Source organism: Loxodonta africana, chromosome 8 (assembly GCF_030014295.1).
Source record: "Loxodonta africana isolate mLoxAfr1 chromosome 8, mLoxAfr1.hap2, whole genome shotgun sequence".
NCBI lineage: Eukaryota > Metazoa > Chordata > Mammalia > Proboscidea > Elephantidae > Loxodonta > Loxodonta africana.
This window is the reverse complement of record NC_087349.1, coordinates 7,207,017-7,227,743: the sequence shown is the minus strand read 5'-3', so window position 1 is coordinate 7,227,743 and position 20,727 is coordinate 7,207,017. Positions and strand designations below refer to the sequence as shown.

Sequence of the window (20,727 nt, the reverse complement as noted above, 5' to 3'; positions counted from 1 at the left end):
TTCTGGACGAGAATGCTGAGTCTCCTTCCATGAAAAAGGGGAGAGGAATCATTTCTGTGGGTTGGAGAGTTGAGTGGCAGGGCTTTGCCGTAGGACATGGGGACAGAGTCCTTCATGGAGATGAGAGAATGCAGCAGACATGGGTCTTTGCCTGGGGCTGTGCGCCAGGACCCCTGTGGTGATTTTTTTAAAGGGAGCCCTGGTGGCATAGGGGTTAAGTGCTATGGCTGCTAACTAAAGGGTCGGCAGCTCGAATCTGCCAGGAGCTCCTTGGAAAGTATGGGCAGTTCTACTCTGTCCTATAGGGCCGCTATGACTTGGAATCAACTCGATGGCACTGGGTTTGGTTTGTTTGGTCATACATATTCAAATCATTCATCCAAGTGTGCAATAATACGGTCACATGTTCCTGAGGCCATGGGAACTGATGAGACTGTGACATCACCTGCTTTGTGGGAAAGGGACACTCCTTCCTCTGCTAATGCACACAAAGACCCTGTCCCAGCAAATCCTCCAGTCCTGCCGAACCCACCATCAGCTCCAGGCTCCACCGCTGGGTGGTCCTCTGCTTCCTGGGGGCAGGTGAGTCCCTGGACACCAAGTAGTTCCAGTGTGTAGTGTGTCTGTGTGTGTGTGTGCATGCATGGGGGGCATGTGTGAGTGTGTGGGTATATGGTATTTATGTTGTGTGCCTGAATGTGGTGTGTGTATGTGGTATGAGTGTGTGGTATGTGTGTGGTGTGTGTTTTGTGAGTGATGTCTGTGTTTATGTGGTATAGGTGTTGAGCGTGTATATAGTACATGTGTTATGTCCATGTCTATGGTGTGTGTGTTTTGTGTATGCTGTGTGTGCCTGTATGGTCTGTGTGTATGCACAATATATGTGGTGTGTATGTGTGTGTGCATGTGTGGTTTGTGTGTGGCCGTACGTGGTGAGTGTATGTGTGGTGTCTGTTTTGTGTGTGTCTGTCTGTCTGTGTGGTGATTCCCATCATTGTTCCCATTCTGTTCCCAGCGTCTGTCTCCTCAGGTCACAGATGTACTGGAGTCTCCTACGCCTCCAAGCACAGGGTCGCAAAGAGGGGCCAGGCTGTAGCCCTCAGGTGGGATCCAATTTCTGGTCATGCTGGCCTTTACTGGTACTGGCAGAGCCTGGTGCTCCTGACTTATTTCCAGAATAAAGATGCACCAGACAAATTGGTAATGCCTGCAGACCAGTTCTCCATGGAGAGGCCTGCGGAGTCATCCTCCATGCTGAGGATCCAGGCTGTGGAACCAGGGAATTTGACCGTGTATCCCTGTACCAGCAGCTTAGCCACAGCGTGGCATGGCCACCTCCTTCCTGTGTGCAAACCATATACTCCTCCTCTCTCCTTGCCTCTCCCAGAAGCCTGAGCAGAGCCTTCCTCTGTCTTCCACTTCCCAGGGAAAGCAGTAGACCAGGACATCAGCCGACCTTTGTAGGAGAAGGCCAGGCCACAGGAGAATTTCTGAAGTGCTGTGCTTGTAGGCGGGTGGACGGAAATCATTAGAAGATACGGGAATGTCTGCCCAGTACTGATCTGTATTTACTGTTGTTAACTTAATGGTCCTCTGAGTGTTGCGGGGGGTAGGGCTTTTTTGTAGATCCTCAATAACAGAGACAAAAAGACCTCCTACTTCAAGTGCTGGGTTTTTCTTGCTATTTAGAGTAGATATTATTTCCTTCTATCCCTCACTCTATTTCTCTCCATTTCAGAACATGATTTTAGGGGAGAAAATCCCAGTTAGATGACAACTGTCAGAAATGCCACAGGAGTTAAGTAGAATGAGCTTGGGATAGTAAACATAGTAACTCAAAGAAATAGAGTTTGGGTGTTTTAGGCTTGTTCCCTAGGGGAGCAAAACCAGTGAAGGGTATATATAAAGAGATACGGAAAGATTTATTTCAAGAAAATGGCTCACACAATTGTGGAGGTTGGCCAGTCCCAAATCCACGGGTCAGGTGTCAGGCTAGAGGCTTCTTCTGACTCACGTGGTTGCAGGAACTGGTGAATCCAAAACCTGCAGGTTATGCGGCAGGCTGAAGGTTTCTCCAGGAACCGGAGGTCTACCATGAGATGAGCACAGGATCGAGAGAGAGAGTATGAGCTTTGCAAGAACAACTACATACATTGGATGCAGGCCACACCTCCAAGGAAATTGTCCTCCCACCTGATTGGCTGCTCACATCAGATCACAAAATGGAGGATGATTACATAACTTCTGCCAAACCATGAGAACCATGGCCTAGCCAAGCTGACACATAAGGTTAACCACCATATAGGGTTAGGACTAGTGCTGGGATTAGGGTTCAAGGAAGTTGATTGCAAAACTTCCAGAATATCCTGGAATATGCACTCTGCTGCCTACGCAAAGCCCCTGGGTGGCGGACAAGTTTGTGCTCAACTACTAACCAGGAGGTCGGCAGTTCAAATCCACCCACCGCTATCAGGGAAGAAAGGGCTGGATATCTGGTTCCATAGACATTTCAGTCAAGAAAACTCTATGGAGCTCAGTTTTACTCTGTAACACATGAGGTTGTCATAAGTCAGAATCTATTGTCAATGTCTTGGTGTTTGGTTTTGAATATGCAGAAACTGCCTGGAATCCCTTGGGCCAGGGCAGAAGGGATAAAGCTTGATGACTCTTCCCTTTTGTGGCTACAGGATGGCACTGTGGTACCACTGAGGTGTAGGGTCTGGGAGGTTCTGGGAAGCTGCCCAGCACCAGAAGGGTTAAGAAACACTTTAGGGCATTTAATATTAGGCAGGTGTTTGAAGCTTTCAGTTACTGCTAAGCTACCTATAGCTCTGAGGGAGGTGGGAGGTCCCTCTGAATACTAATGAGACCCACAGTGGGAGATCTGTGGGCCCCCAGCCTTGATGCCAGGGGCAAGTGCAAAGAGAGGAAGATAAAAACCTTGGGGTGGGGTCCACCCTGAACTCAGTGTACTGAGCCTCACCCTGTCCTTCCCGCAGTCAGAGCGCCCTGGGCCTGAGAACCTGGGCTAAAGCTGACCCAAATGTCCATTGGAGAAGGGGCTCTGAGGAAGAGGAATATTAGGAAAGAGAGGAGGAGGAGAAGGAGGTGAAAAAAGGGGAGAAGGAGGCCAAAGGAGAGGAGAAGAAACAGAGGAGGATAAGAAGGAGAAGGAAGAAAAAGGGGGAAGAGAGGGGTGAGAAGGAAGAAAAAGGGGGAAGAGAGGGGTGAGAAGGAAGAGGAGGAAGAAAGAAGAGCAGAAAGGGGACAAGGGGCTCCATAGAGGAGAAAGAGGAGAGCATTGGTCTGGGTGGTGTGTGTGTGCATGTGCATGTGTGGGTATGTGCACGTCTGTGTGTACATGTATGTGTGCCTGTGACTTTGCATGTGTGCATGTGATAGAGAGAGAGAATGCAGATAGCACTTCACGCTACATCATCAATTTCAAATATTCTGGGTACCTGAGTAAAGTAGAGAGCAGTCGCTCCCAAGGCTCATTTTCTTTCCAAGGGTAGGAGCAAAGTAGGATGCCATTGAGCAGCTTTAAACTCCCCGGGTGATTTGGGATTTTACAACTCTTAAATAATTATATAAGTCACTTTAGTATTATTGGGTGGCTGTTGTTGTCTTTGTTTTAACTTCTGTGATACTCATCCCTGATATATGGAGACCCAATGAAGGGCAGAATGAAACTCTTCCCGGTCTTGCGCCATCCACCTGACGGGATGTGGATTGGAACATCATGATTGCTAGGATTTTCATTGTCTGATTTTCAGAAGCAGATCACCAGCCCTTTCTTCTTATTCCATCTGAATCTGGACTCATCTAAAATCTGCTCAGCATTATAGCAATGTACAGGTCTCCAATGACAGATGGGTGGTGGTTGAGCATGAGGTGAACTGGCAGGGAATCGAAGCTGGGTCTCCTACATAGAAGGTAAGAATTCTATCACTGGACCATCACCGCCCCCCAGCAAACAAAAGCTCTCTGAAAGAAAAAAAATGTCAATCACAAACTATAAAACCCACAAGGAAACAAACCACTCAGGGGAAATGTTAATAGACGCCCCCGACAGCAGCCTTGGACCTGGAGATAATCTGCTAGTAGAATTATCAGCCAGAGACTGTAAGCTAAGTCTCTACCAAGTACCTGAGGGCATAGGGTGGGTTTTGGAGGGTTCTGAGGCTGTCTCAAGGGTAGATTAAGGAAGGAACTGAATAACCATTGCTTTGGTTTGCATTAAAACCCATGAGCTCCTCCAATTTCTTCTTATAAAAGTTGACAAAGCAACATTGAGCATTAACTTTCTTCTACCCTAACCCACATCCCTCCTTCACATCTTGCAGGTGGACGCCCACACCCAAGAGCCAGTTTTCTTACGTGGATGAATGAGCTTCAAGACTGGGAGGTCCAGAGGTGGGCTTCCCAGGGTGCAAAGCCATGTGCAGCAAGATGGTGGGTGCCTGTACCCAGCACCCGAGGTCACAGATTGGAGAGGAAATCCAGTCAGCATATGGCCACTCCGCTAAAAGCTAGAGACAATGTGGAGAAACTGCTGACCACTTGGCCAAATCATGAAGTCAATGGTGCATGCAATGATTTGAACAGCCTTCGAAGACATTTTTTGTCTGTTCTGAAGTTTTTGTGTTAAAAATTTTTTGTAGAGGCAAGATTTAAAATGGCTTTCTTGGGCCAAGAGCTAAACTAGAATTAGTCATAATGCCATTTATCTGAAAAAGCAACTTTACCCAGGATCAAACTTAGCAAGTTTTCCTTATCAGTATGAGTTAGGGATACTTAACCAGCATGGATTAGCAACACTCATCCAGCCAGGACAAAGCGACTGAGCATTCAGTGATAACTTTCCCAAAACAAAAGGATGGGTGGGTGAGTGGATGCATGAGTGGATGGATGTATGGATGGATGGATAGATGGGCAGGTAGGAAGATGGACAGACAGACGGATGGACGGGCGGACGGGCAGACGGATGGGTGGGCGAGTGGGTGGGTGGGTGGATGGGTGGATAGTTACGTGTGTGGATGGATGCGTGTGTGGATGGATGGTTGGCTAGGTGGTTGGGTGGGTAGGTAGAGAGGTAGGTAGATGGAAGAGAGAGAGAGAGAGAAAATAGACAGACAGACAGACAGGTACATAGATACAAAGATAACGTACATAGCTGTGGTTGAGCGGATTCTGACTCATGGTGACCCCATGTGTGCAAAGTAGAACTGCTTCATTGGGTTTTCAAGGCTGTGGACTTTTGGAAGCAGATTGCCAGGCCTGTCTCCAAGGCCTCTCTGGGTGGATTTGAACTGACATGATTTTGGCTGGTGATCAAGCCCTTAGGTGTTTGTGCGACCAAGGGACTCCTTCTGTAAAGACCACAGCCACGAAAACCCTCTGGAGCAGTTCTAGTCTGCACACCTAGGACATCCATAGTCGGAATAGATTCAGTGGCTATGGGTTTGGTATTTTTCATTTAGACTTCTTTGGACTTAATTACATGGCCCACATCCCAGTCCACCACGCAGGGCTGGAATGCTGCCTGGGACAGGTAGTCTAGATACAAAACTAGTTGAGACCAGCGCTGGGGAATGAGTTTAGTCCGGGATCCTCCCTCACAGCAGGGCACAGACCTCTGACTCTAGAATGGAGGACTTCAGGCTTTCATGGGAGGAGGAGTGGAAGGTGGGACAGGGGTAGTCGGAGAAGCAAAGGCTCAGAGACATACCAGAGATGCTGTATGGGTACCTGGCCCCGCTGTAAAAAAAACTATTCAGATGGGGAAGGAGTCTGTGGGATGGCGGGGCACTGGAAGCCTCAGCCTGCAGGGACAATGGCATCAGACAGGAGTGTCACAGGGCATCCTCCAATCAGGAAAAAGAGGCTGAGGACACCAGCTCTCAGTTCAGAGGTCCAAGGCCCCATCGAGCCATGATGTTTCCCTTGCCTGGCTGGCCCAGGGCTCCTGACTCTGCTGCTCAGTGCTCAGAGCTGTTTTGCCTTCTGGGGGCAGATGAGTCCTGTGAACAGTGGGTCCCTGCACTCAGAGCTGGGCCTCCCCTGGGGGTGCATCATCAGCCCCTCCTGTGCTCATCTCTGCCACTTTCTCCACAGGCCCAGTGAGTTCTGGAGAAACACCCTTCCCCAGTCCCAGAGATATCTGATCAAAGCACCAGGACAGCAGGTGATGCTGAGCTGTTCCCCCCTCTCTGGGTACCTCTCTATATCCTGGCACCAACAAGTGCAGAGGCAAGGCCCCCAGTTTCGACTTTAGCATTACAGGAAAAAAGAGAGAAAGAAAAGTAACACCTCAGACCAGTTCTCAGGCCAACAGTTCCCTGACTTCTTCTCAGAGCTGAATCTGAGTGCCCTTGATAGGTGGGACTTGGTCGTGTTCCTCTGCCAGCAGCTTGCACAGCCCTGCCGAGCCCCAGCTGCTCTGTGCACAAAACCCTCTGCCAGCTCAGGAAGTGACCATAAGAGAGCAGGTAGACTTCCCCAAGCAGCTCATTACGAGCGTACGATATTTATATAACTGTTAATATGCGCTTTATTAGCAAACACGCACTTTATCAACTCTACTCCACTTAGGACTCAAGCAGTCATCTTGGCTGCAGTGTGCTGGGCATCACTGGGCTTTGTCTGCAGGACCTTCCTGAACAATTACTAATAAAGCTCACATGACCCTGAAGAGGGCACTGTTGTTGCCTCATCTTCCAGTGAGAACACTGGTTTGTTGAGCTGAATCCCTGGCATCCACATGAGGCAGGACACCCCCTTAGCCCAGGGCTGTGGCGTATTAAGCCCACCTTCTCAAGCACCACATCTTTTATTTTTGCTTTAACATAGAGAAATTCATTTTCTCACAGTCTAGTAGGCTAGAAGTCCAAATTCAGGGCATCAGCTCCAGGGCAAGGCCCTCTGTCTGTAGTCTCTGGAGGAAGGTCCCTTTGGTCAATCTCCCTGGACAAGGAGCTTCTCTGTGCAGGAACCCCAGGTACAAAGGATGCACTCTGCTCTCGGTGCTTCTTTCTTGGTTAAACACCACATCATAAGACATGTACATTAAAAGAGGGCCTCATCTGTGGTTGTACACTATTTGTATCTAAAAATCATTCATCCTAGATCAACCTCGCTAGGTGATAGTACTTTGGAGGTTTGGGGAGGAGTATTTTATTTAAAATATTCACCCAAATCACCGAATGGTTTATACATGTGTAGGATTCAGTGCCAAATTCAGGTGCGGTCAGGCCAAGCCTCAGTTGGAAACCATGGTTTGGCAGGCTACAAGGGACGGGGAAACTTTGGAGGAGTGGGTGATGTTTCTGAGGCAGCTTCAACATCACAGAATGATCCTATCAGGGAAAAGGGGGGCAGAGCATTAGAGTGCTAGGCCTAGGACACCCCACCCTAGGTGGGAAACATTGCCCACCCTACCTGGCCCACCATAAGCTCCAGGCTCATCTGCTGAGCGACCCTCTGCCTCCTGGGGCAGGTGAGTGCTGGCCACAGGTGGGAAGGCATCAGCCTGCCTTTACCATCCCCGAAGTTCAAACCCAATCATGAGGATGGCTGCAGCCAGGCCCCTGCACTCTGTCCTCAGCTTCTTCCCTGTCCCCCCTTATACAGGCCCAATGGGTTCTGGAGTCACCCAGTGCCTGAGACACCTGAGCAAAGCATAAGGACAGCAGGTGATGCTGAGCTGTTCCCCCCTCTCTGGGGACCTTTCTGTGTACTGGTACCAGCAGACCCAGGGCAAGGGCCCTCATTGCCTCCTAGAATATTATGACAGGAAAGAGAGAGACAAAGGTGACATCCGGCATCAGTTCTCAGGCCAACGACTACCTGACTACCACTCGGAGCTGAACCTGAGTGCCCTGGAGCGTGGGGGACTTGGCTGTGTTCCTCTGTGTCAGCAACTTGCCCAGCCCTGCAGAGCACTGGCCGCCCTGTACATGAAGCTCTCTGCCCAGCTTAGGAAGTGATGGTGAGAATGAGGGCGGCCCCCAGGCTGAGCTCAGGCCAGCTGAGCCGAGGGCTCCCCAGACTCTCTTTGCTCATCCCTGTAACCTGTGTCACTGCTGACAGAAGTGTGCTGAGGAAGGACTGTGTGACGGTTTGTTCAGATGCAGAACCACTACTGACAGAGGTGAAGCCACTGTCCTGCAGGCAGAGGTCACAAACAGCAAAGCGAGGAGGCACACTGGGCTCCATTCCTCAGGCACCTGTGGGTCTTCCGACCCCCCTGCAGAACTATCCCTGCTTCAGCTTCTCCTTTTCAGGCCCAGCTGTGCAGGAACAGGAAGGTCATAGGTCATGCACCATGTGGGATTATCATGCTGCCTCCCTGACAACTTCAGGGCAGAGACCCTCCGTGGATCCTACAGGTGACAAAAGACGAAGACACACCTTTCTGCACTGGAGCTGTTGTTCTGAATAGGCTGTGTCCCATATGTCATGAAAGCTGTCCCTGGGGGATGCAAAAGGTGACCACGTTTAGCTGCTAACCGAAAGGTTGGAAGTTCCAGTCCACTCAGAGCTACGTCAAAACAAAGGCCTGGCAATCTACTTCTGCAAAAACATCTACTGAAAACCCTGTGGAGCACAGTTATACTCTGACACACACAGAGTCACCGTGAGTTGGAGTTGTCTCAGTGGCAGCTGGTTTTGTTGGGTTTGTGTGAGTGGGAGGGTTCCGGTGGAGTCTTCCCTGTTGCACACAGAGAGGAAGGGGGGTTTGCTAAGGAGTCTTCCTGTTCATGGTGCAGCCTACCAGGAGAGAAAGGACGTAAAGCGTTGGAATTTGTTAGTCCATTTCCTTTATTTAACCCACATTTTTGTGCCCTCCACTTTCTACAGGATTTGGGATCGCATGAAATAAGAAACTTAAAATGAAAGTAACTCTGTATCTTGCCTCGGGAGCTCCAGGGTCTACAATACTAAATGTACAATATCGATCCTAAACATCTACCTGTTTCTGTGGAACCTTCTGTCTCATGAGTCACAGGCAATTACAGAATGCAGGTGGTCAGGGCACTACTGTGCATGCAGGGTCCAGCTCTGCTACCTGCAGAAGATTCCAGAAGGAAACACACATGGGCAATTTTATTAGTATCTGGCTGCATCCGAGTAGTCTGTGACTTACAGCAACCCCATCTGAGTCAGAGTAGAACATCTTCGTGGGGTTTTCAGTCGCTGACGTTTCATAAGTAGATTGCCAGGCCTTACTTTGGAGACACCTCTGGGTTGACTAAAACCTTCAAACTTTTGGTTAGCACCTGAGTGTGTTAAGCCTTTGCACCACCAGGAACTCAGTCCACTGATTAGCAACGTTAATTCAGTCTGAAGCCTTAACCCCCCACCATGAAGTCTAATACACTCACAGGCTCCAGGGCTTGGGATGTGGACACCTTTGGGGATCGTTCTCCTGCCGACCACTCAGGAAGCAGGTGCCCTGATGAATCTAGCTAGGTGTGGGCAGGAGTCCCACCAGTCAGTGAATTGATAAGGAATTGAGTGAAACCTTCCCGCGTGCTGGTTGAAGAGGTGCTCTTGGATCTAGAGCCCTGACTCCAGAGAGAGTCTTTGCAGTCGGAAGGGGGTTAACAGGAGGGTGGATGACCGAGCAAATGAGAAAAGGACTCTTGAAAGAGTTCCAGAACACAGGAGTCTTAAATTGCACGAGGAAGCCACAAGGATCTCCCCTGACATTCTGGACTACAGGGATAGTTAGGTAAATAAAAGCCAGTGAGTCAAGGAGGAATTCCATCCTCAGGTAGAAATTTATACAGAGTTACAAACTGTTCTGCACAAAGGCAGGAAAGACTCATCTACACACAGGACTTGTGCAAATTCAGAGCAGTGCACTCCTGCCAGTCTGGGCTGTTGGCCTGAGTGTTTATTTTGACTGGAGGTTGCAGGGAAAAGGGGCGTGGCCACTGGGGCAGGCTGCTCTGGGGCCAGGCTGGGGCAGGAGGGTGACATCTCAGAAGGACCCCTCCAGAGCTTGTCCCTGCCATGCGCCTCCTGTGCGCTGTGGTCCTGGCTGTCCTGGGGGCAGGTGCGTCCTGGGCAGGACCCTCCCCTCTCCTATGACTTCCGGATCCTTCCCCAGCCTTTCCCTTTGGCACCAGCTTTGGTCTCTGTCCCCACAGGGCACACGAATGCTGGCATCACCCAGAACCCGAGGCACAAAATCACGAGGACAGGAGAGAACTTGACCCTGCAATGTACCCAGAACATGGACCATGAGTACATGTACTGGTACCGACAAGACCCGGGACTGGGGCTGAGGCTGATCCACTACTCTCTTGGTGTTGGTGATACTAAAAATGGTGAGATCCCCGAGGGTTACAGCGTCTCCAGATCAAAAAAGGAGCACTTCCACCTCACGCTGGGGTCGGCCTCCCCCACGCAGACAGCTGTGTACTTCTGCGCCAGCAGTTACTCCACAGTGCTGCAGGGTCACATCAGCCCCTCACAAAAAGGGCTCACGAGGCCCCCTTAGCCGGCTCAGACCCGGGGCCTCAGAGCTGGAGTGAAAGTTGCAGGGCCCACTGTTCCTGCTAGGTGCAGCTCTGGGCCACTCTCAGCCAGCCTAGACCTGGGGATGGGACTCAGTCACGTGTCTCTGGGCTAGCAGCAATCACACAGAGCTGCAATGTGTTCTGCCCTGGGTCCCCTTACCTGACACGCATGCTCCCGCCAAAAGAAAGGGAGTTTGAAACTACAGTGTCCAGTTAATGAAAGTAGACTTATTTTAGTGACCATGGAACACCTGGGGGTTCTTCTAGCAGTGAAATCAGGAGCTGAAACCCCTGTAACAGCCTTGTGGATTCTGGAAGCATCAGGAGACTCTCTAGAGCCTGTTACACACCACTGTTTCTGGACGAGAAGCCTGAGTCTCCTTCCACAAAGAAGAGGAGAGGAAACTTTTCTGTGGCATGGAGACTGGAACAGAAGGGCTTTGCCGTGGGTCCTGGGGAGAGTCCTTCATGGAGATGAGAGAACCCAGGGGACATTGGTCTCTGACAGGCAAAAGGAATAAGAGCTCCAGACTCAGACACTGACCCAGGCATCACTTCGTCTCCTGTGTCCCTGGATACCCCAGTGACTTCAAGCTCATCCATGCCCAGCCGAGTCAGCCCCCAGTGCCCACCCTGCCTAAGGACGGGGATGCTGAGCAGTGTGGCCAGGAATGTGGAGGGGCCATGGCAGACAGGAACACATGGACCATGGGATCGTCCTCAGTCAGGCATTTGAGGTGCTGGAGGTGGGTCACAGTGAACATGCCTGGCAGACGAGGAGAGGGGTGAGGGAAAAGATGAGCTTAGAGCTGTGTGTGTCTCCTGTCCAGACAGTCCGGGGGCTCTGGGCCAGCACCCATGAGGTGATGTTTTCAAAAAGGAGCTTGTACATATTCAAATCAGTTGTCAAAGTGTGTTGTAATCTGATCTCATTTCTGGAGGCCTTGGAGACTGATGAGACAGTGACATGATCTGCCTTCTGTGGGGAAGGATGTCTCCCTCCTCTGCTCATGAGGACAAAGACTCTGACCCAGCAAACCCTCCAGGTATACAGGACCCACCATGGGCTCCCGGGTCACCTACTGGGTGGCCCTCTGGCTCCTGGGGGCAGGTGAGTCCCTGGACGCCAAGTATTTCCTGTGTGTATATGTGTGCATGTGTGTCTATGCATGGGGGGCATGCGTGAGTGTGTGTGTGAGTGGTATGTACGGTGTGTATATTTGGTGTGTGTGTCTGTCTGTGTGGCGATTCCCATCATTGTCCCCATTCTGTTCCCAGAGTCTGTCTCCTCAGGTCTCGTAGATACCAGAGTCTTCAAGGCCCCTGGCACAGTGTCACAAAGAGAGGCAAGGCCATAGCCCTCAGGGACACAACTGCCTTTACTGGTACTGACAGAATCTGGCGTTTTTGATGTAGTTCCAAAACAAGGAGGGAGCAGACACGTCAGGGATGCCTGAGGCTCGGTTCTCAGTGGAGAAGTCTGATGGGACATCTTCCACGCTGAGGACCCAGGCTGTGGAGCCAGGGGACTCGACCGTGTACCTCTGTGCCAGCAGCTTAGCCACAGCGTGGCATGGCCACCTCCTTCCTGTGCACAAACCACGTACATCTCCTCTCTCCTTGCTGCTCCTAGAAGCCTGAGCAGAGCCTTCCTCTGTCCTCCACTCCCCAGGGAAAGCAGTAGACTAGGACAGCAGCTGACTTTTTTGTAGGAGGAGACTAGACCAAAGGAGAACTCCTGAAGTGCTGTGGCTATTGGCTGGTGGATAGAAATCATTAGACAGTAACAGAAATGCCTGCTCAGACATCAGCTGATCTGTGTTTACTCGAGTTACCTTGGTGGTCTCCTGTGTGTGGTGGTCATAAGGGCATCTAGGTATATCTTCAGTAATGGAGAGAAAAAGAAACCTTACTCTCAAGTGCTGGGTTTTTTTTTTTTTTCCCCCTATTTTAGACTAGGTATTATTTCCTTCTATCCCCAGGTCTATCCCTCTCCCTTTCAGGACATGCTTTTAAGGGAAGAAAATCCCAGTTAGATGATAACTGTCAGACATGTCATAGGATTTAAGTAGAATGAGTAGATTAGGGATGTTAAACATGGTAAGTTGAAGGAATAGAGTTAGGGAGTTTAGGCTGGGTTCTCTAGAGGAGCAAAACCAGTGAAGTGTATGTATAAATATATATAGAAAGATTTATTTCAAGGAAATGGCTCACACAATTGTGGAGGCTGGCAACTCCCAAATCCACTGGTCAAGTGTCAGGCTGAAGGCTTCTCCACGAACCAGAGGTCAATCATGAGATGAGTGCAGGATCGAGAAAGAGAGAATGTGCTTTTCCAGAACATCCACATACATTGGATGCAGGCCACAACCCCAGGGAAACTGCCCTCCCAACTGATTGGCTGCTCCCATCAGATCATAACATGGAGGATAATTACATAACTGCTGCAAAACCACTGAGAACCATGGTCTAGCTAAGTGGACACAAAACATAAACCACCACATCGGGTTAAGACTAGTGTTGGGATAGAGGTTAGAGGATGCTGATTGTAAAGCTTGCAGAATGTTCTGAAATATGCACCCTGTCAACTATGCAGAGGTCCCTGGGTGGCACACAAGTTTATGCTCAACTACTAACTGAAAGGTTGGCGGTTCAAATTCATCCAATAGAACCACAGAAGAAAGGGCTGAAAATCTGCTTCCATAGAGATCGCAGTCAAGAAAACCCTGTGGAGCTCAGTTCTACACAGTAACACATGAGTTCTTCACAAGTTGGAATCAAAGGCAATGGTTTGGTGTTTGGTTTTGGATATGCAGATACTTCCCAGCATCCCTTGGGCCAGAGCAGAAGGGATAAACTATGATGATGCTTCCCTTTTTAGACAAAAGATGGTGCTGTGGAACCACTGAAATCTCGGGGTCCTGGGTGGGTCCAGATGTGCTGCCCAAGAGGGGAAGAGTTAAGAAAAACTTCACTGATCCAATATTAGGCAGGTGTTTGAGGCTCTCAGTTAATGCCAGGCAACCTACAGCACTGTGGGAAGTGGGAGGTCCCTCAAATTGCTAACGAGAACCACAGGGGGAGAACTGTGGGCCCACAGCCTTGATGCCAGGGGGAGGTACAAAGAGAGGAAGATGAGGAACCATAGGTTGGGTCTACCCTGAACTCGGTGCACTGGGCCTCACCCTGTCACTGCTGCAGTCACCGGGGCCTGGGCCTGATACCCTGGGTGAAGGTTAATCCAACTCTCCATTGGAGGTGCGGCTCTAAGGAAGAAGAGGAGGAGGAAGGAGAGAAAGAGGAGAAGAAATAGAGGAGGAAGAACCACCACTGTCCCCTATCAGACAAAAATTCTCTGGACGGAAAACAAATGTCAGTTGCAAACTATAACACCTACAAGGATGCAAACCGCCCAGGAGAAATGTTAATAGATGGAGCAGACAGCAGCCTTGACCTAGAAATAATCAGCTAGGAGAATTATCACCCAGAGACTGTCAGCTAAGTCTCTACCAAGCACCTAAAATGGTTGAATCTTGACAAATTATTTTTCATGTAGTGACTCTGTATATTCCTTCCATCTGTTTTTGATGCTTCCTGTGTCATTTCATATTTTTCCCATAGAATCCTTCACTATTGCAACTTGAGGCTTGAGTTTTTCTTCAGTTCTTTCAGCTTGAGAAATGCCAAGCGTGTTCTTCCCTTTGGTTTACAATTTCCAGCTCTTCACACATGTCATTATAATACCTTAGTTTGTCTTCTCAAGCCACCCTTTGAAATCTTCTCCTCAGTTCTTTTTACTTCAGCAATTCTTCCTTTTACTCTAGCTGCTCGACATTCAAGAGCAAGTTTCAGAGTCTCTGCTGACATCTGTTTTGGTCTTTTCCTTCTTTAATGACCTCTTGCTTTCTTCATGTATGATGTCTTTGTTTCGTTCCACAACTCTTCTGGTCTTTGGTCATTAGTGTTTGACTCATCAAATCTATTCTTGAGATGGTCTCTAAATGCAGGTGGGATATACTCAAGGTCGTACTTTGGCTCTTGTCGACTTGTTCTAATTTTCTTCAGTTTCAATTTGAATTTGTATAAGAGCAGTTGATAGTCTCTTCCACAGTCGGCTCCTGGCCTTGTTCTGACTGATGGTACTGGGCTTTTCCATCATCTCTTTCCACAGATGTACTGAGTTTGATTCCTGTGTATTCCATCTGGCGAAGTCCATGTGTATAGTTGCTGCTTATGTAGAAGAAAAAAAGTATTTGGCATGAAGAAGTCATTGGTCTTCGAAAATTCTATCATGCAATCTCTGGCATCATTTCTATCACCAAGCCCATATTTTCCAGCTCCAATCCTTCTTCTTTGTTTCCAACTTTCATATTCCAATCACCGGCAAGTATCAATGCATTGTGGTTGCATGTTCGATCAATTTCAGACTGCAGAAGCTGGTAAAAATCTTCAATTTCTTCATCTTTGGCCTTAGTGGTTGGTGTGTAAATTTCAATAATTGTATTAACCGCTCTTCCTTGTAGGCGCATAGATATGTTCCTATCATTGACAGTGTTGTCCTTCAGGATAGATCTCGAGACGTTCTTTTTGACAATGAATGCAACAGCACCCCTCTTCAAGTTGTGATTCCCGACATTTAGTAGACCGTATGATTGTCTGATTCACATTGGCCAAAATCAGTCCATTTCAGCTCACTAATGCCTAGGGTGTTGATGTTTATGCCTACTATTTCATTTTTGAATGACCATTTCCAGTTTTCCTAGATTCATACTTTGTACATTCCAGGTTCCAATTATTAATGGATGTTTGAGGCTGTTTCTTCTTATTTTGAGTAGTGCCATATTAGCAAATGAAAGTCCCGAAAGTTTGACTCCACTCACGTCATTAAGGTCAACTCTACTTTGAGGGGGCAGCTCTTCCCCTCTAGTCTTTTGAGTGCCATCTAACTTGAGAGGCTCATCTTCTGGCAGTATATCAGACAGTGTTCCATGGCTATTCCAAAGGCTTTCACTGGGGGATTCTTGTCAGAATAGACAGCTTCTTCCTAGTTTGTCTTAACCTGGAAGCTCAGCTGAAACCTGTCCACCATGGGTGACCCTGCTGATATCTGAATACCAGTGGCATAGCTTTGGTTTATTTCGTGTGCTACGAGGGATTTTAAAGCAAAGAGTTGGCTTCTGACTCCAGCTTCTGAGTTTTCCCTCACAGTCGGCATCACACTGTTATCACCAAGATCCTAGGACAGCAAAAGCTGCTAGCAAAAGCAGAAGCGATGCCATTAGCTTGTGCCCTGGGCCTGAGACACAGGTAGGTGGCTGCATCCCAAGACCTACAGGAGGCACAAACGCTGCTTCTCTGCTATAAAGTAAGGTCCACACGCTAAAAATGCCTCTGATAGTTTCTACTCCATTAGCTTGGGGGGTCCGCCCTTCTCTTCTGTGCAGTAACAGAGGTAGAGTGCTGTGTTCACCTCTTTTCTAGGCACACGCATCCATTTTTCTCCCAATCCGACTCCTAGGAGCCTTGTTGCAGGTCCTGCCTGCCTTCTCACTTGTCTTCCACACGAGGTTGTGAATTAACACGTTAATCTCACCCCCCTCCTGGAAACTCCTTTCTTCCCCAACTCCAACGATGAGTTGATTCTGGTTAGGCTCTTGCATCTCTGACTTGGCTCTTTTTAGTGTCCTTTGAGGACCGCTTTAGTCCTGTTGTTGTGAGTGGTGATGGAGTCGGCTCTGACTTAGGACTAACCTTCCGTGCAACAGAACGAAACTTTGCCTGGTCTTGCGCTGTCCTTCAACGTGGGTTTTTATTAGGAATGTTGAGGAGCCCTGGTGGTACAGTGATTAAGCGCTCGGCTGCTAACCAAAAGCTTAACTATTAGAACCTACCAGCTGCTTCACAGGAGAAAGATATAACAATTTACTTCCTCAAAGATTACAGCCTTGGAAATCCTATGGGGGAATTCTGCCCTGTCCTGTGGGGTAGCTATGAGTCGGCATTGAATCAACAGCAACAGATTTTTTTTTTTTTTTTAATTAGAGATGCCTACTCAATTCATTTGTCTTTTCACTTTCAATGTCGTGCATGAATTTTTGTTTTTTTCTCAGTCTTCAGCTATTAACTATGTAAGGGTGATTTTCGATTGCGTACTTCCGTTCAGATCTCTGATCTGCAGAACATCGTGTCAGCTTTCCAGCTCAACATCCTCACCCTGCATTCCACAGACCCACAGACTCAGCACGTGCACTGCGCCTGTGCCATTCTGCTCGGGGAGCCTCTCAGGAGAGTGCGGTGTTACATATTCAAATCATTCATCTAAGTGTGTTATAATATGGTCACATGATCCCGAGGCCATGGGGTCTGATGAGACAGTGATATCACCTGCTTTGTGGGCAAAGGGACACCCCCTTCTCTGCTCATGCGCACAAAATCCCTGGCCCAGCAAACTCTCCAGTCCTGCCTGACCCACCATGGAGTCCAGGCTCCTCTGCTGGGCAGCCATCTGCCTCTTGGTGGCAGGTGAGTTCCTGGACACCAAGAAGTTCCACTGTGTGTGTGTGTACACGTGGGGGCATGTGTGAGTGCGCGTGTGTGTGGTATATATGGTGAGTGCTTTCATGTGGTGTGAGTGCGTGATATATGTATGTGGTACATATGAGTGTTGTGTGTGATGTCTGTGGGGAGTGTGTTTGTGTAGTGTATGTGGTGAGTGTCTATGTGGTGTGTGTGTTGTGTGTATGTGTGTGTGTGTGGTGTAGTCCCTATATGGTGCGTATGTGTGCATGCATGTGTGGTTTGTATCTGGCTGTATGTGGTGAGTGTTTGTGTGGTGTGTGTGATGTGTGTGTGTCTGTCTGTGTGCTGATTCTCATCATTGTTCCCATTCTGTTCCCAGTGTCTGTCTCCTCAGGTCAAACAGGTGCTGGAGTCTCCCAGGTCCCCAAGCACAGGGTCACAAAGAAGGGCCAGGCAGTAGCCCTCAGGTGTGATCCAATTTCTGGTCATGCTGGCCTTTACTGGTACCGGCAGACCCGGGGACAGAGCCTGGTGCTCCTGACTTATTTCCAGGATGAAAATGAAGCAGACAAATCGGGGATGCCTGACGATCGGTTCTCTGCGGAAAGGCCTAAGGGGGCGTCTTCCACGCTGAGGATCCAGCCTGTGGAGCCAGGGGACTCGGCCGTGTACCTCTGTGCCAGCAGCTTAGACACAGCGTCGCATGGCCACCTCCTTCCTGTGCACAAACCACCTACTCCTCCTCTCCCCTTGCTTCTCCTAGAAGCCTGAGCAGAGCCTTCCTCTGTCCTCCACTCCCCAGGGAAAGAAGTAGACTAGGATATCAGCTGACCTTTCTGTAGGAGGAGGCCATACCACAAGAGAACTCCTGAAGCTCTTTGGCTGTAGGTGGGTGGATGGAAATCATTAGAAGGTGACAGAAATATCTGCTCAACCCTCTGCTGATTTGTGTTTACTGGGGTTACTTTGATGATCTCCTGTGTGTGGCAGACGACAGGGATTTTTTGTATATCTTCGGTAAAGGAGACAAAAGGACTTCCTTCTACCTCAAGCGCTGGGTTTTTCTTCCTATTTTAGACAAAGTGATTATTTCCTTCTATCCCTCATTCTATTTTTCTCCCTTTCAGAATGTGGTTGTAAGGGAGAAAATCCCAGTTAGTTGTTAACAGTCAGATATGCCACAGGAGTTAAGTAGAATGAGCTTGGGATAGTAAACATAGTAACTCGAAGGAATAGAGTTTGGGTGTTTTAGGCTCGCTCTCTGGATGAACAAAACCAGTGATGGGTATATATAAGACATATGGAAAGATTTATTTCAAGAAAATGGCTAACACAATTGCAGAGCCTGGCAAGTCCCAAATCCACGGGTCAGGTGTCAGGCTAGAGGCTTCTCCTGACTCACGTGGTTGCAGGAACTGGTGAATCCAAAATCTGCAGGTCATGTGGCAGGCTGAAGTTTTCTCCAGGAACTGGAGGTCAACCATGAGATGAGCGCCGGATTGAGAGAGAGTAGGAGCTTTGTCACAATAACCACATACATTGGATGCAGGTCACACCTCCAAGGAAATTGTCCTCCCACCTGATTGGCTGCTCACATCAGATCACAAAATGGAGGATGATTACATAACTTCTGCCAAACCATGAGAATCATGGCCTAGCCAAGCTGACACATAACGTTAAGCACCACATAAGGTTAGGACTAGTGCTGGGATTAGGGTTCAAAGAAGATGATTGCAAAACTTCCAGAATATCCTGGAATATGCACTCTGCCGCCTACGCAGAAGCCCCTGGGTGGTGGACAAGTTTGTGCTCTACTACTGACAAGAATGTCAACAGTTCAAATCCACCCAACGCAACCAGGGAAGAAAGGGTGGATATCTGGTTCCATAGAAATTTCAGTCAAGAAAACTCTATGGAGCTCAGTTTTACTCAGTAACACGTGAGGTTGTCATAAGTCAGAATCTTGTCAATGGTTTGGTGTTTGGTTTTGAATATGCAGAAACTTCCTGGAATCCCTTGGGCCAGGGCAGAAGGGATAAAGCTTGATAACTCTTCCCTTTTGTGGCTACAAGATGGCACTGTGGTACCACTGAGGTGTAGGGGGCTCTGGGAGGTTCTGGGGGAGCTAACCAGGGCTGGAAGGGATAAGGAAAACTTTAAGGTGTCCAATATTAGGCAGGTGTTTGAAGCTCTCAGTTACTGCTAGGCTAGCTATAGCTCTGAGAGAGGTGGGAGGTCCCTCTGATTGCTAATGAGACCCACCGTGAGAGATCTGTGGGCCCCCAGCCATGATGCCAGGGGCAAGTGCAAAGAGAAGAAGTTAAAAACCTTGGGGTGGGGTCTACCCTGAACTCAGTGCACTGAGCCTCACCCTGTCCTTCCTACAGTCAGATGGACCTGGCCCTGAGAACCTGGGGGAAGGCTGACCCAAATGTCCACTGGAGAAGGGGCTTCAAGGAAGAGGAGTGTTAGGAAGGAGAGGAGGAGGAGAAGGAACAGATGAGGAGGAGAAGGAAGAGGAACATGGAGGTAGAAATAGAGAAGGAAGGGAAGAAAGGGGGAGGAGGAAGAAGAGAAGGAGGAAGAAAAGGAGGAACAGGGAAAAAGAGGAGGAGGAAGAACAACTAAGGAAAGGAAGACTATGAGGAGGAATGGAAGGAAGAGGAGGAAAAGGAGCTCCAAGGAGGAGCAAGAGGAGAGCATTGGGCTGGGTGGTCCCCCTTGCCCTGTCCTGGCAGGGCCCCAAGCTCCTCTGGGTAACCCTTTGTCTACTGAGAGCAGGTGACCACAGGCCTGGTGGAACACTCTTCTGCGAATGCAAAGCCCTGGCTCCCAGCCCTCCCCATCTTCACAAGGTCAAGCAACCTTCCCAGTCTTGTCTTCACTATGTCCACCTTTCCAACAGTCCCAAGGATGAGGGAATCCCCCAGATGCCAACATACCACATTACACAGGCAGGGAAGAAGGCAACCTGGTGTGTTCTCAGGACGTGGTCATTTTGCAATGTTTTGTGAGGACAAGATCCAGAGCAGGGCCTGAGATGACCACTACTCAGAGGATGTTGGCAGCACTGCAAAGGAGACATCCCAGCTGGGTACCAGGTCTCCTCAGGAAGAGCCAGCATTTCCCCCTGACCCTGAGTCAAGGGGCCCCAACCAGATGGGGTTCCTCTGTGCCAGTAGGTCAGCCTCAGAGCCACACAGCCAGCCACTCCCTATGCACAAAGCGCAGTCGCTGTGCAAGTGGACATCCCTCAGTGGGTCCCATCTCAACCAGGAGGAAACCACCTTATAGAGGCACCAAACCTCCTCCTGATCTCCCTGCAGTGGAAGCTCAGTCTGTGGGGCTGTGGGAACCTCAGTGTCGGTTGGAGTGTGTGTGAGCATGTAAGTGTGTTTGTGTGTATGCATGTGTGTGTCTATGAGTGTGCATTGTCTGAGTATGTGCAAGTATGTTTTTGTGCATGTGTGAGTGTGTACATTAGTGTGTGTGTGCATGTGTCTGTGAGTGTGTGTGCGTGTGTGTTGTGAGAGAAAGAATGCTAATAACACTTCATTCTACGTCATCAGTCTAGAATACAGTGGGTATCTGAGTTAGGCAGACGGCAGTCACCCCCAATCTGACATTTATGGTTCATTTTCTTCTTAAGGGAGATGAGCAAAGTAGGAGGACACTGAGC

At 49.1% G+C, this 20,727-nt stretch overlaps 2 gene segments (V, D, J or C); both read left to right on the top strand.

Moving 5' to 3' along the window:
• The first annotated feature begins 9,990 nt into the window (after positions 1 to 9,990).
• On the top strand, positions 9,991 to 10,802 carry LOC135227208 (T cell receptor beta variable 6-5-like). The segment is given in 2 exon segments: positions 9,991 to 10,063; positions 10,158 to 10,802. Coding segments are annotated over 2 exon segments (396 nt in total).
• A 789-nt stretch (positions 10,803 to 11,591) lies between these two features.
• Positions 11,592 to 17,819, top strand: LOC135232285 (T cell receptor beta variable 7-9-like). The segment is given in 4 exon segments: positions 11,592 to 11,640; positions 16,211 to 16,242; positions 16,693 to 16,818; positions 17,562 to 17,819. Coding segments are annotated over 4 exon segments (465 nt in total).
• The last annotated feature ends 2,908 nt before the right edge of the window (positions 17,820 to 20,727 follow it).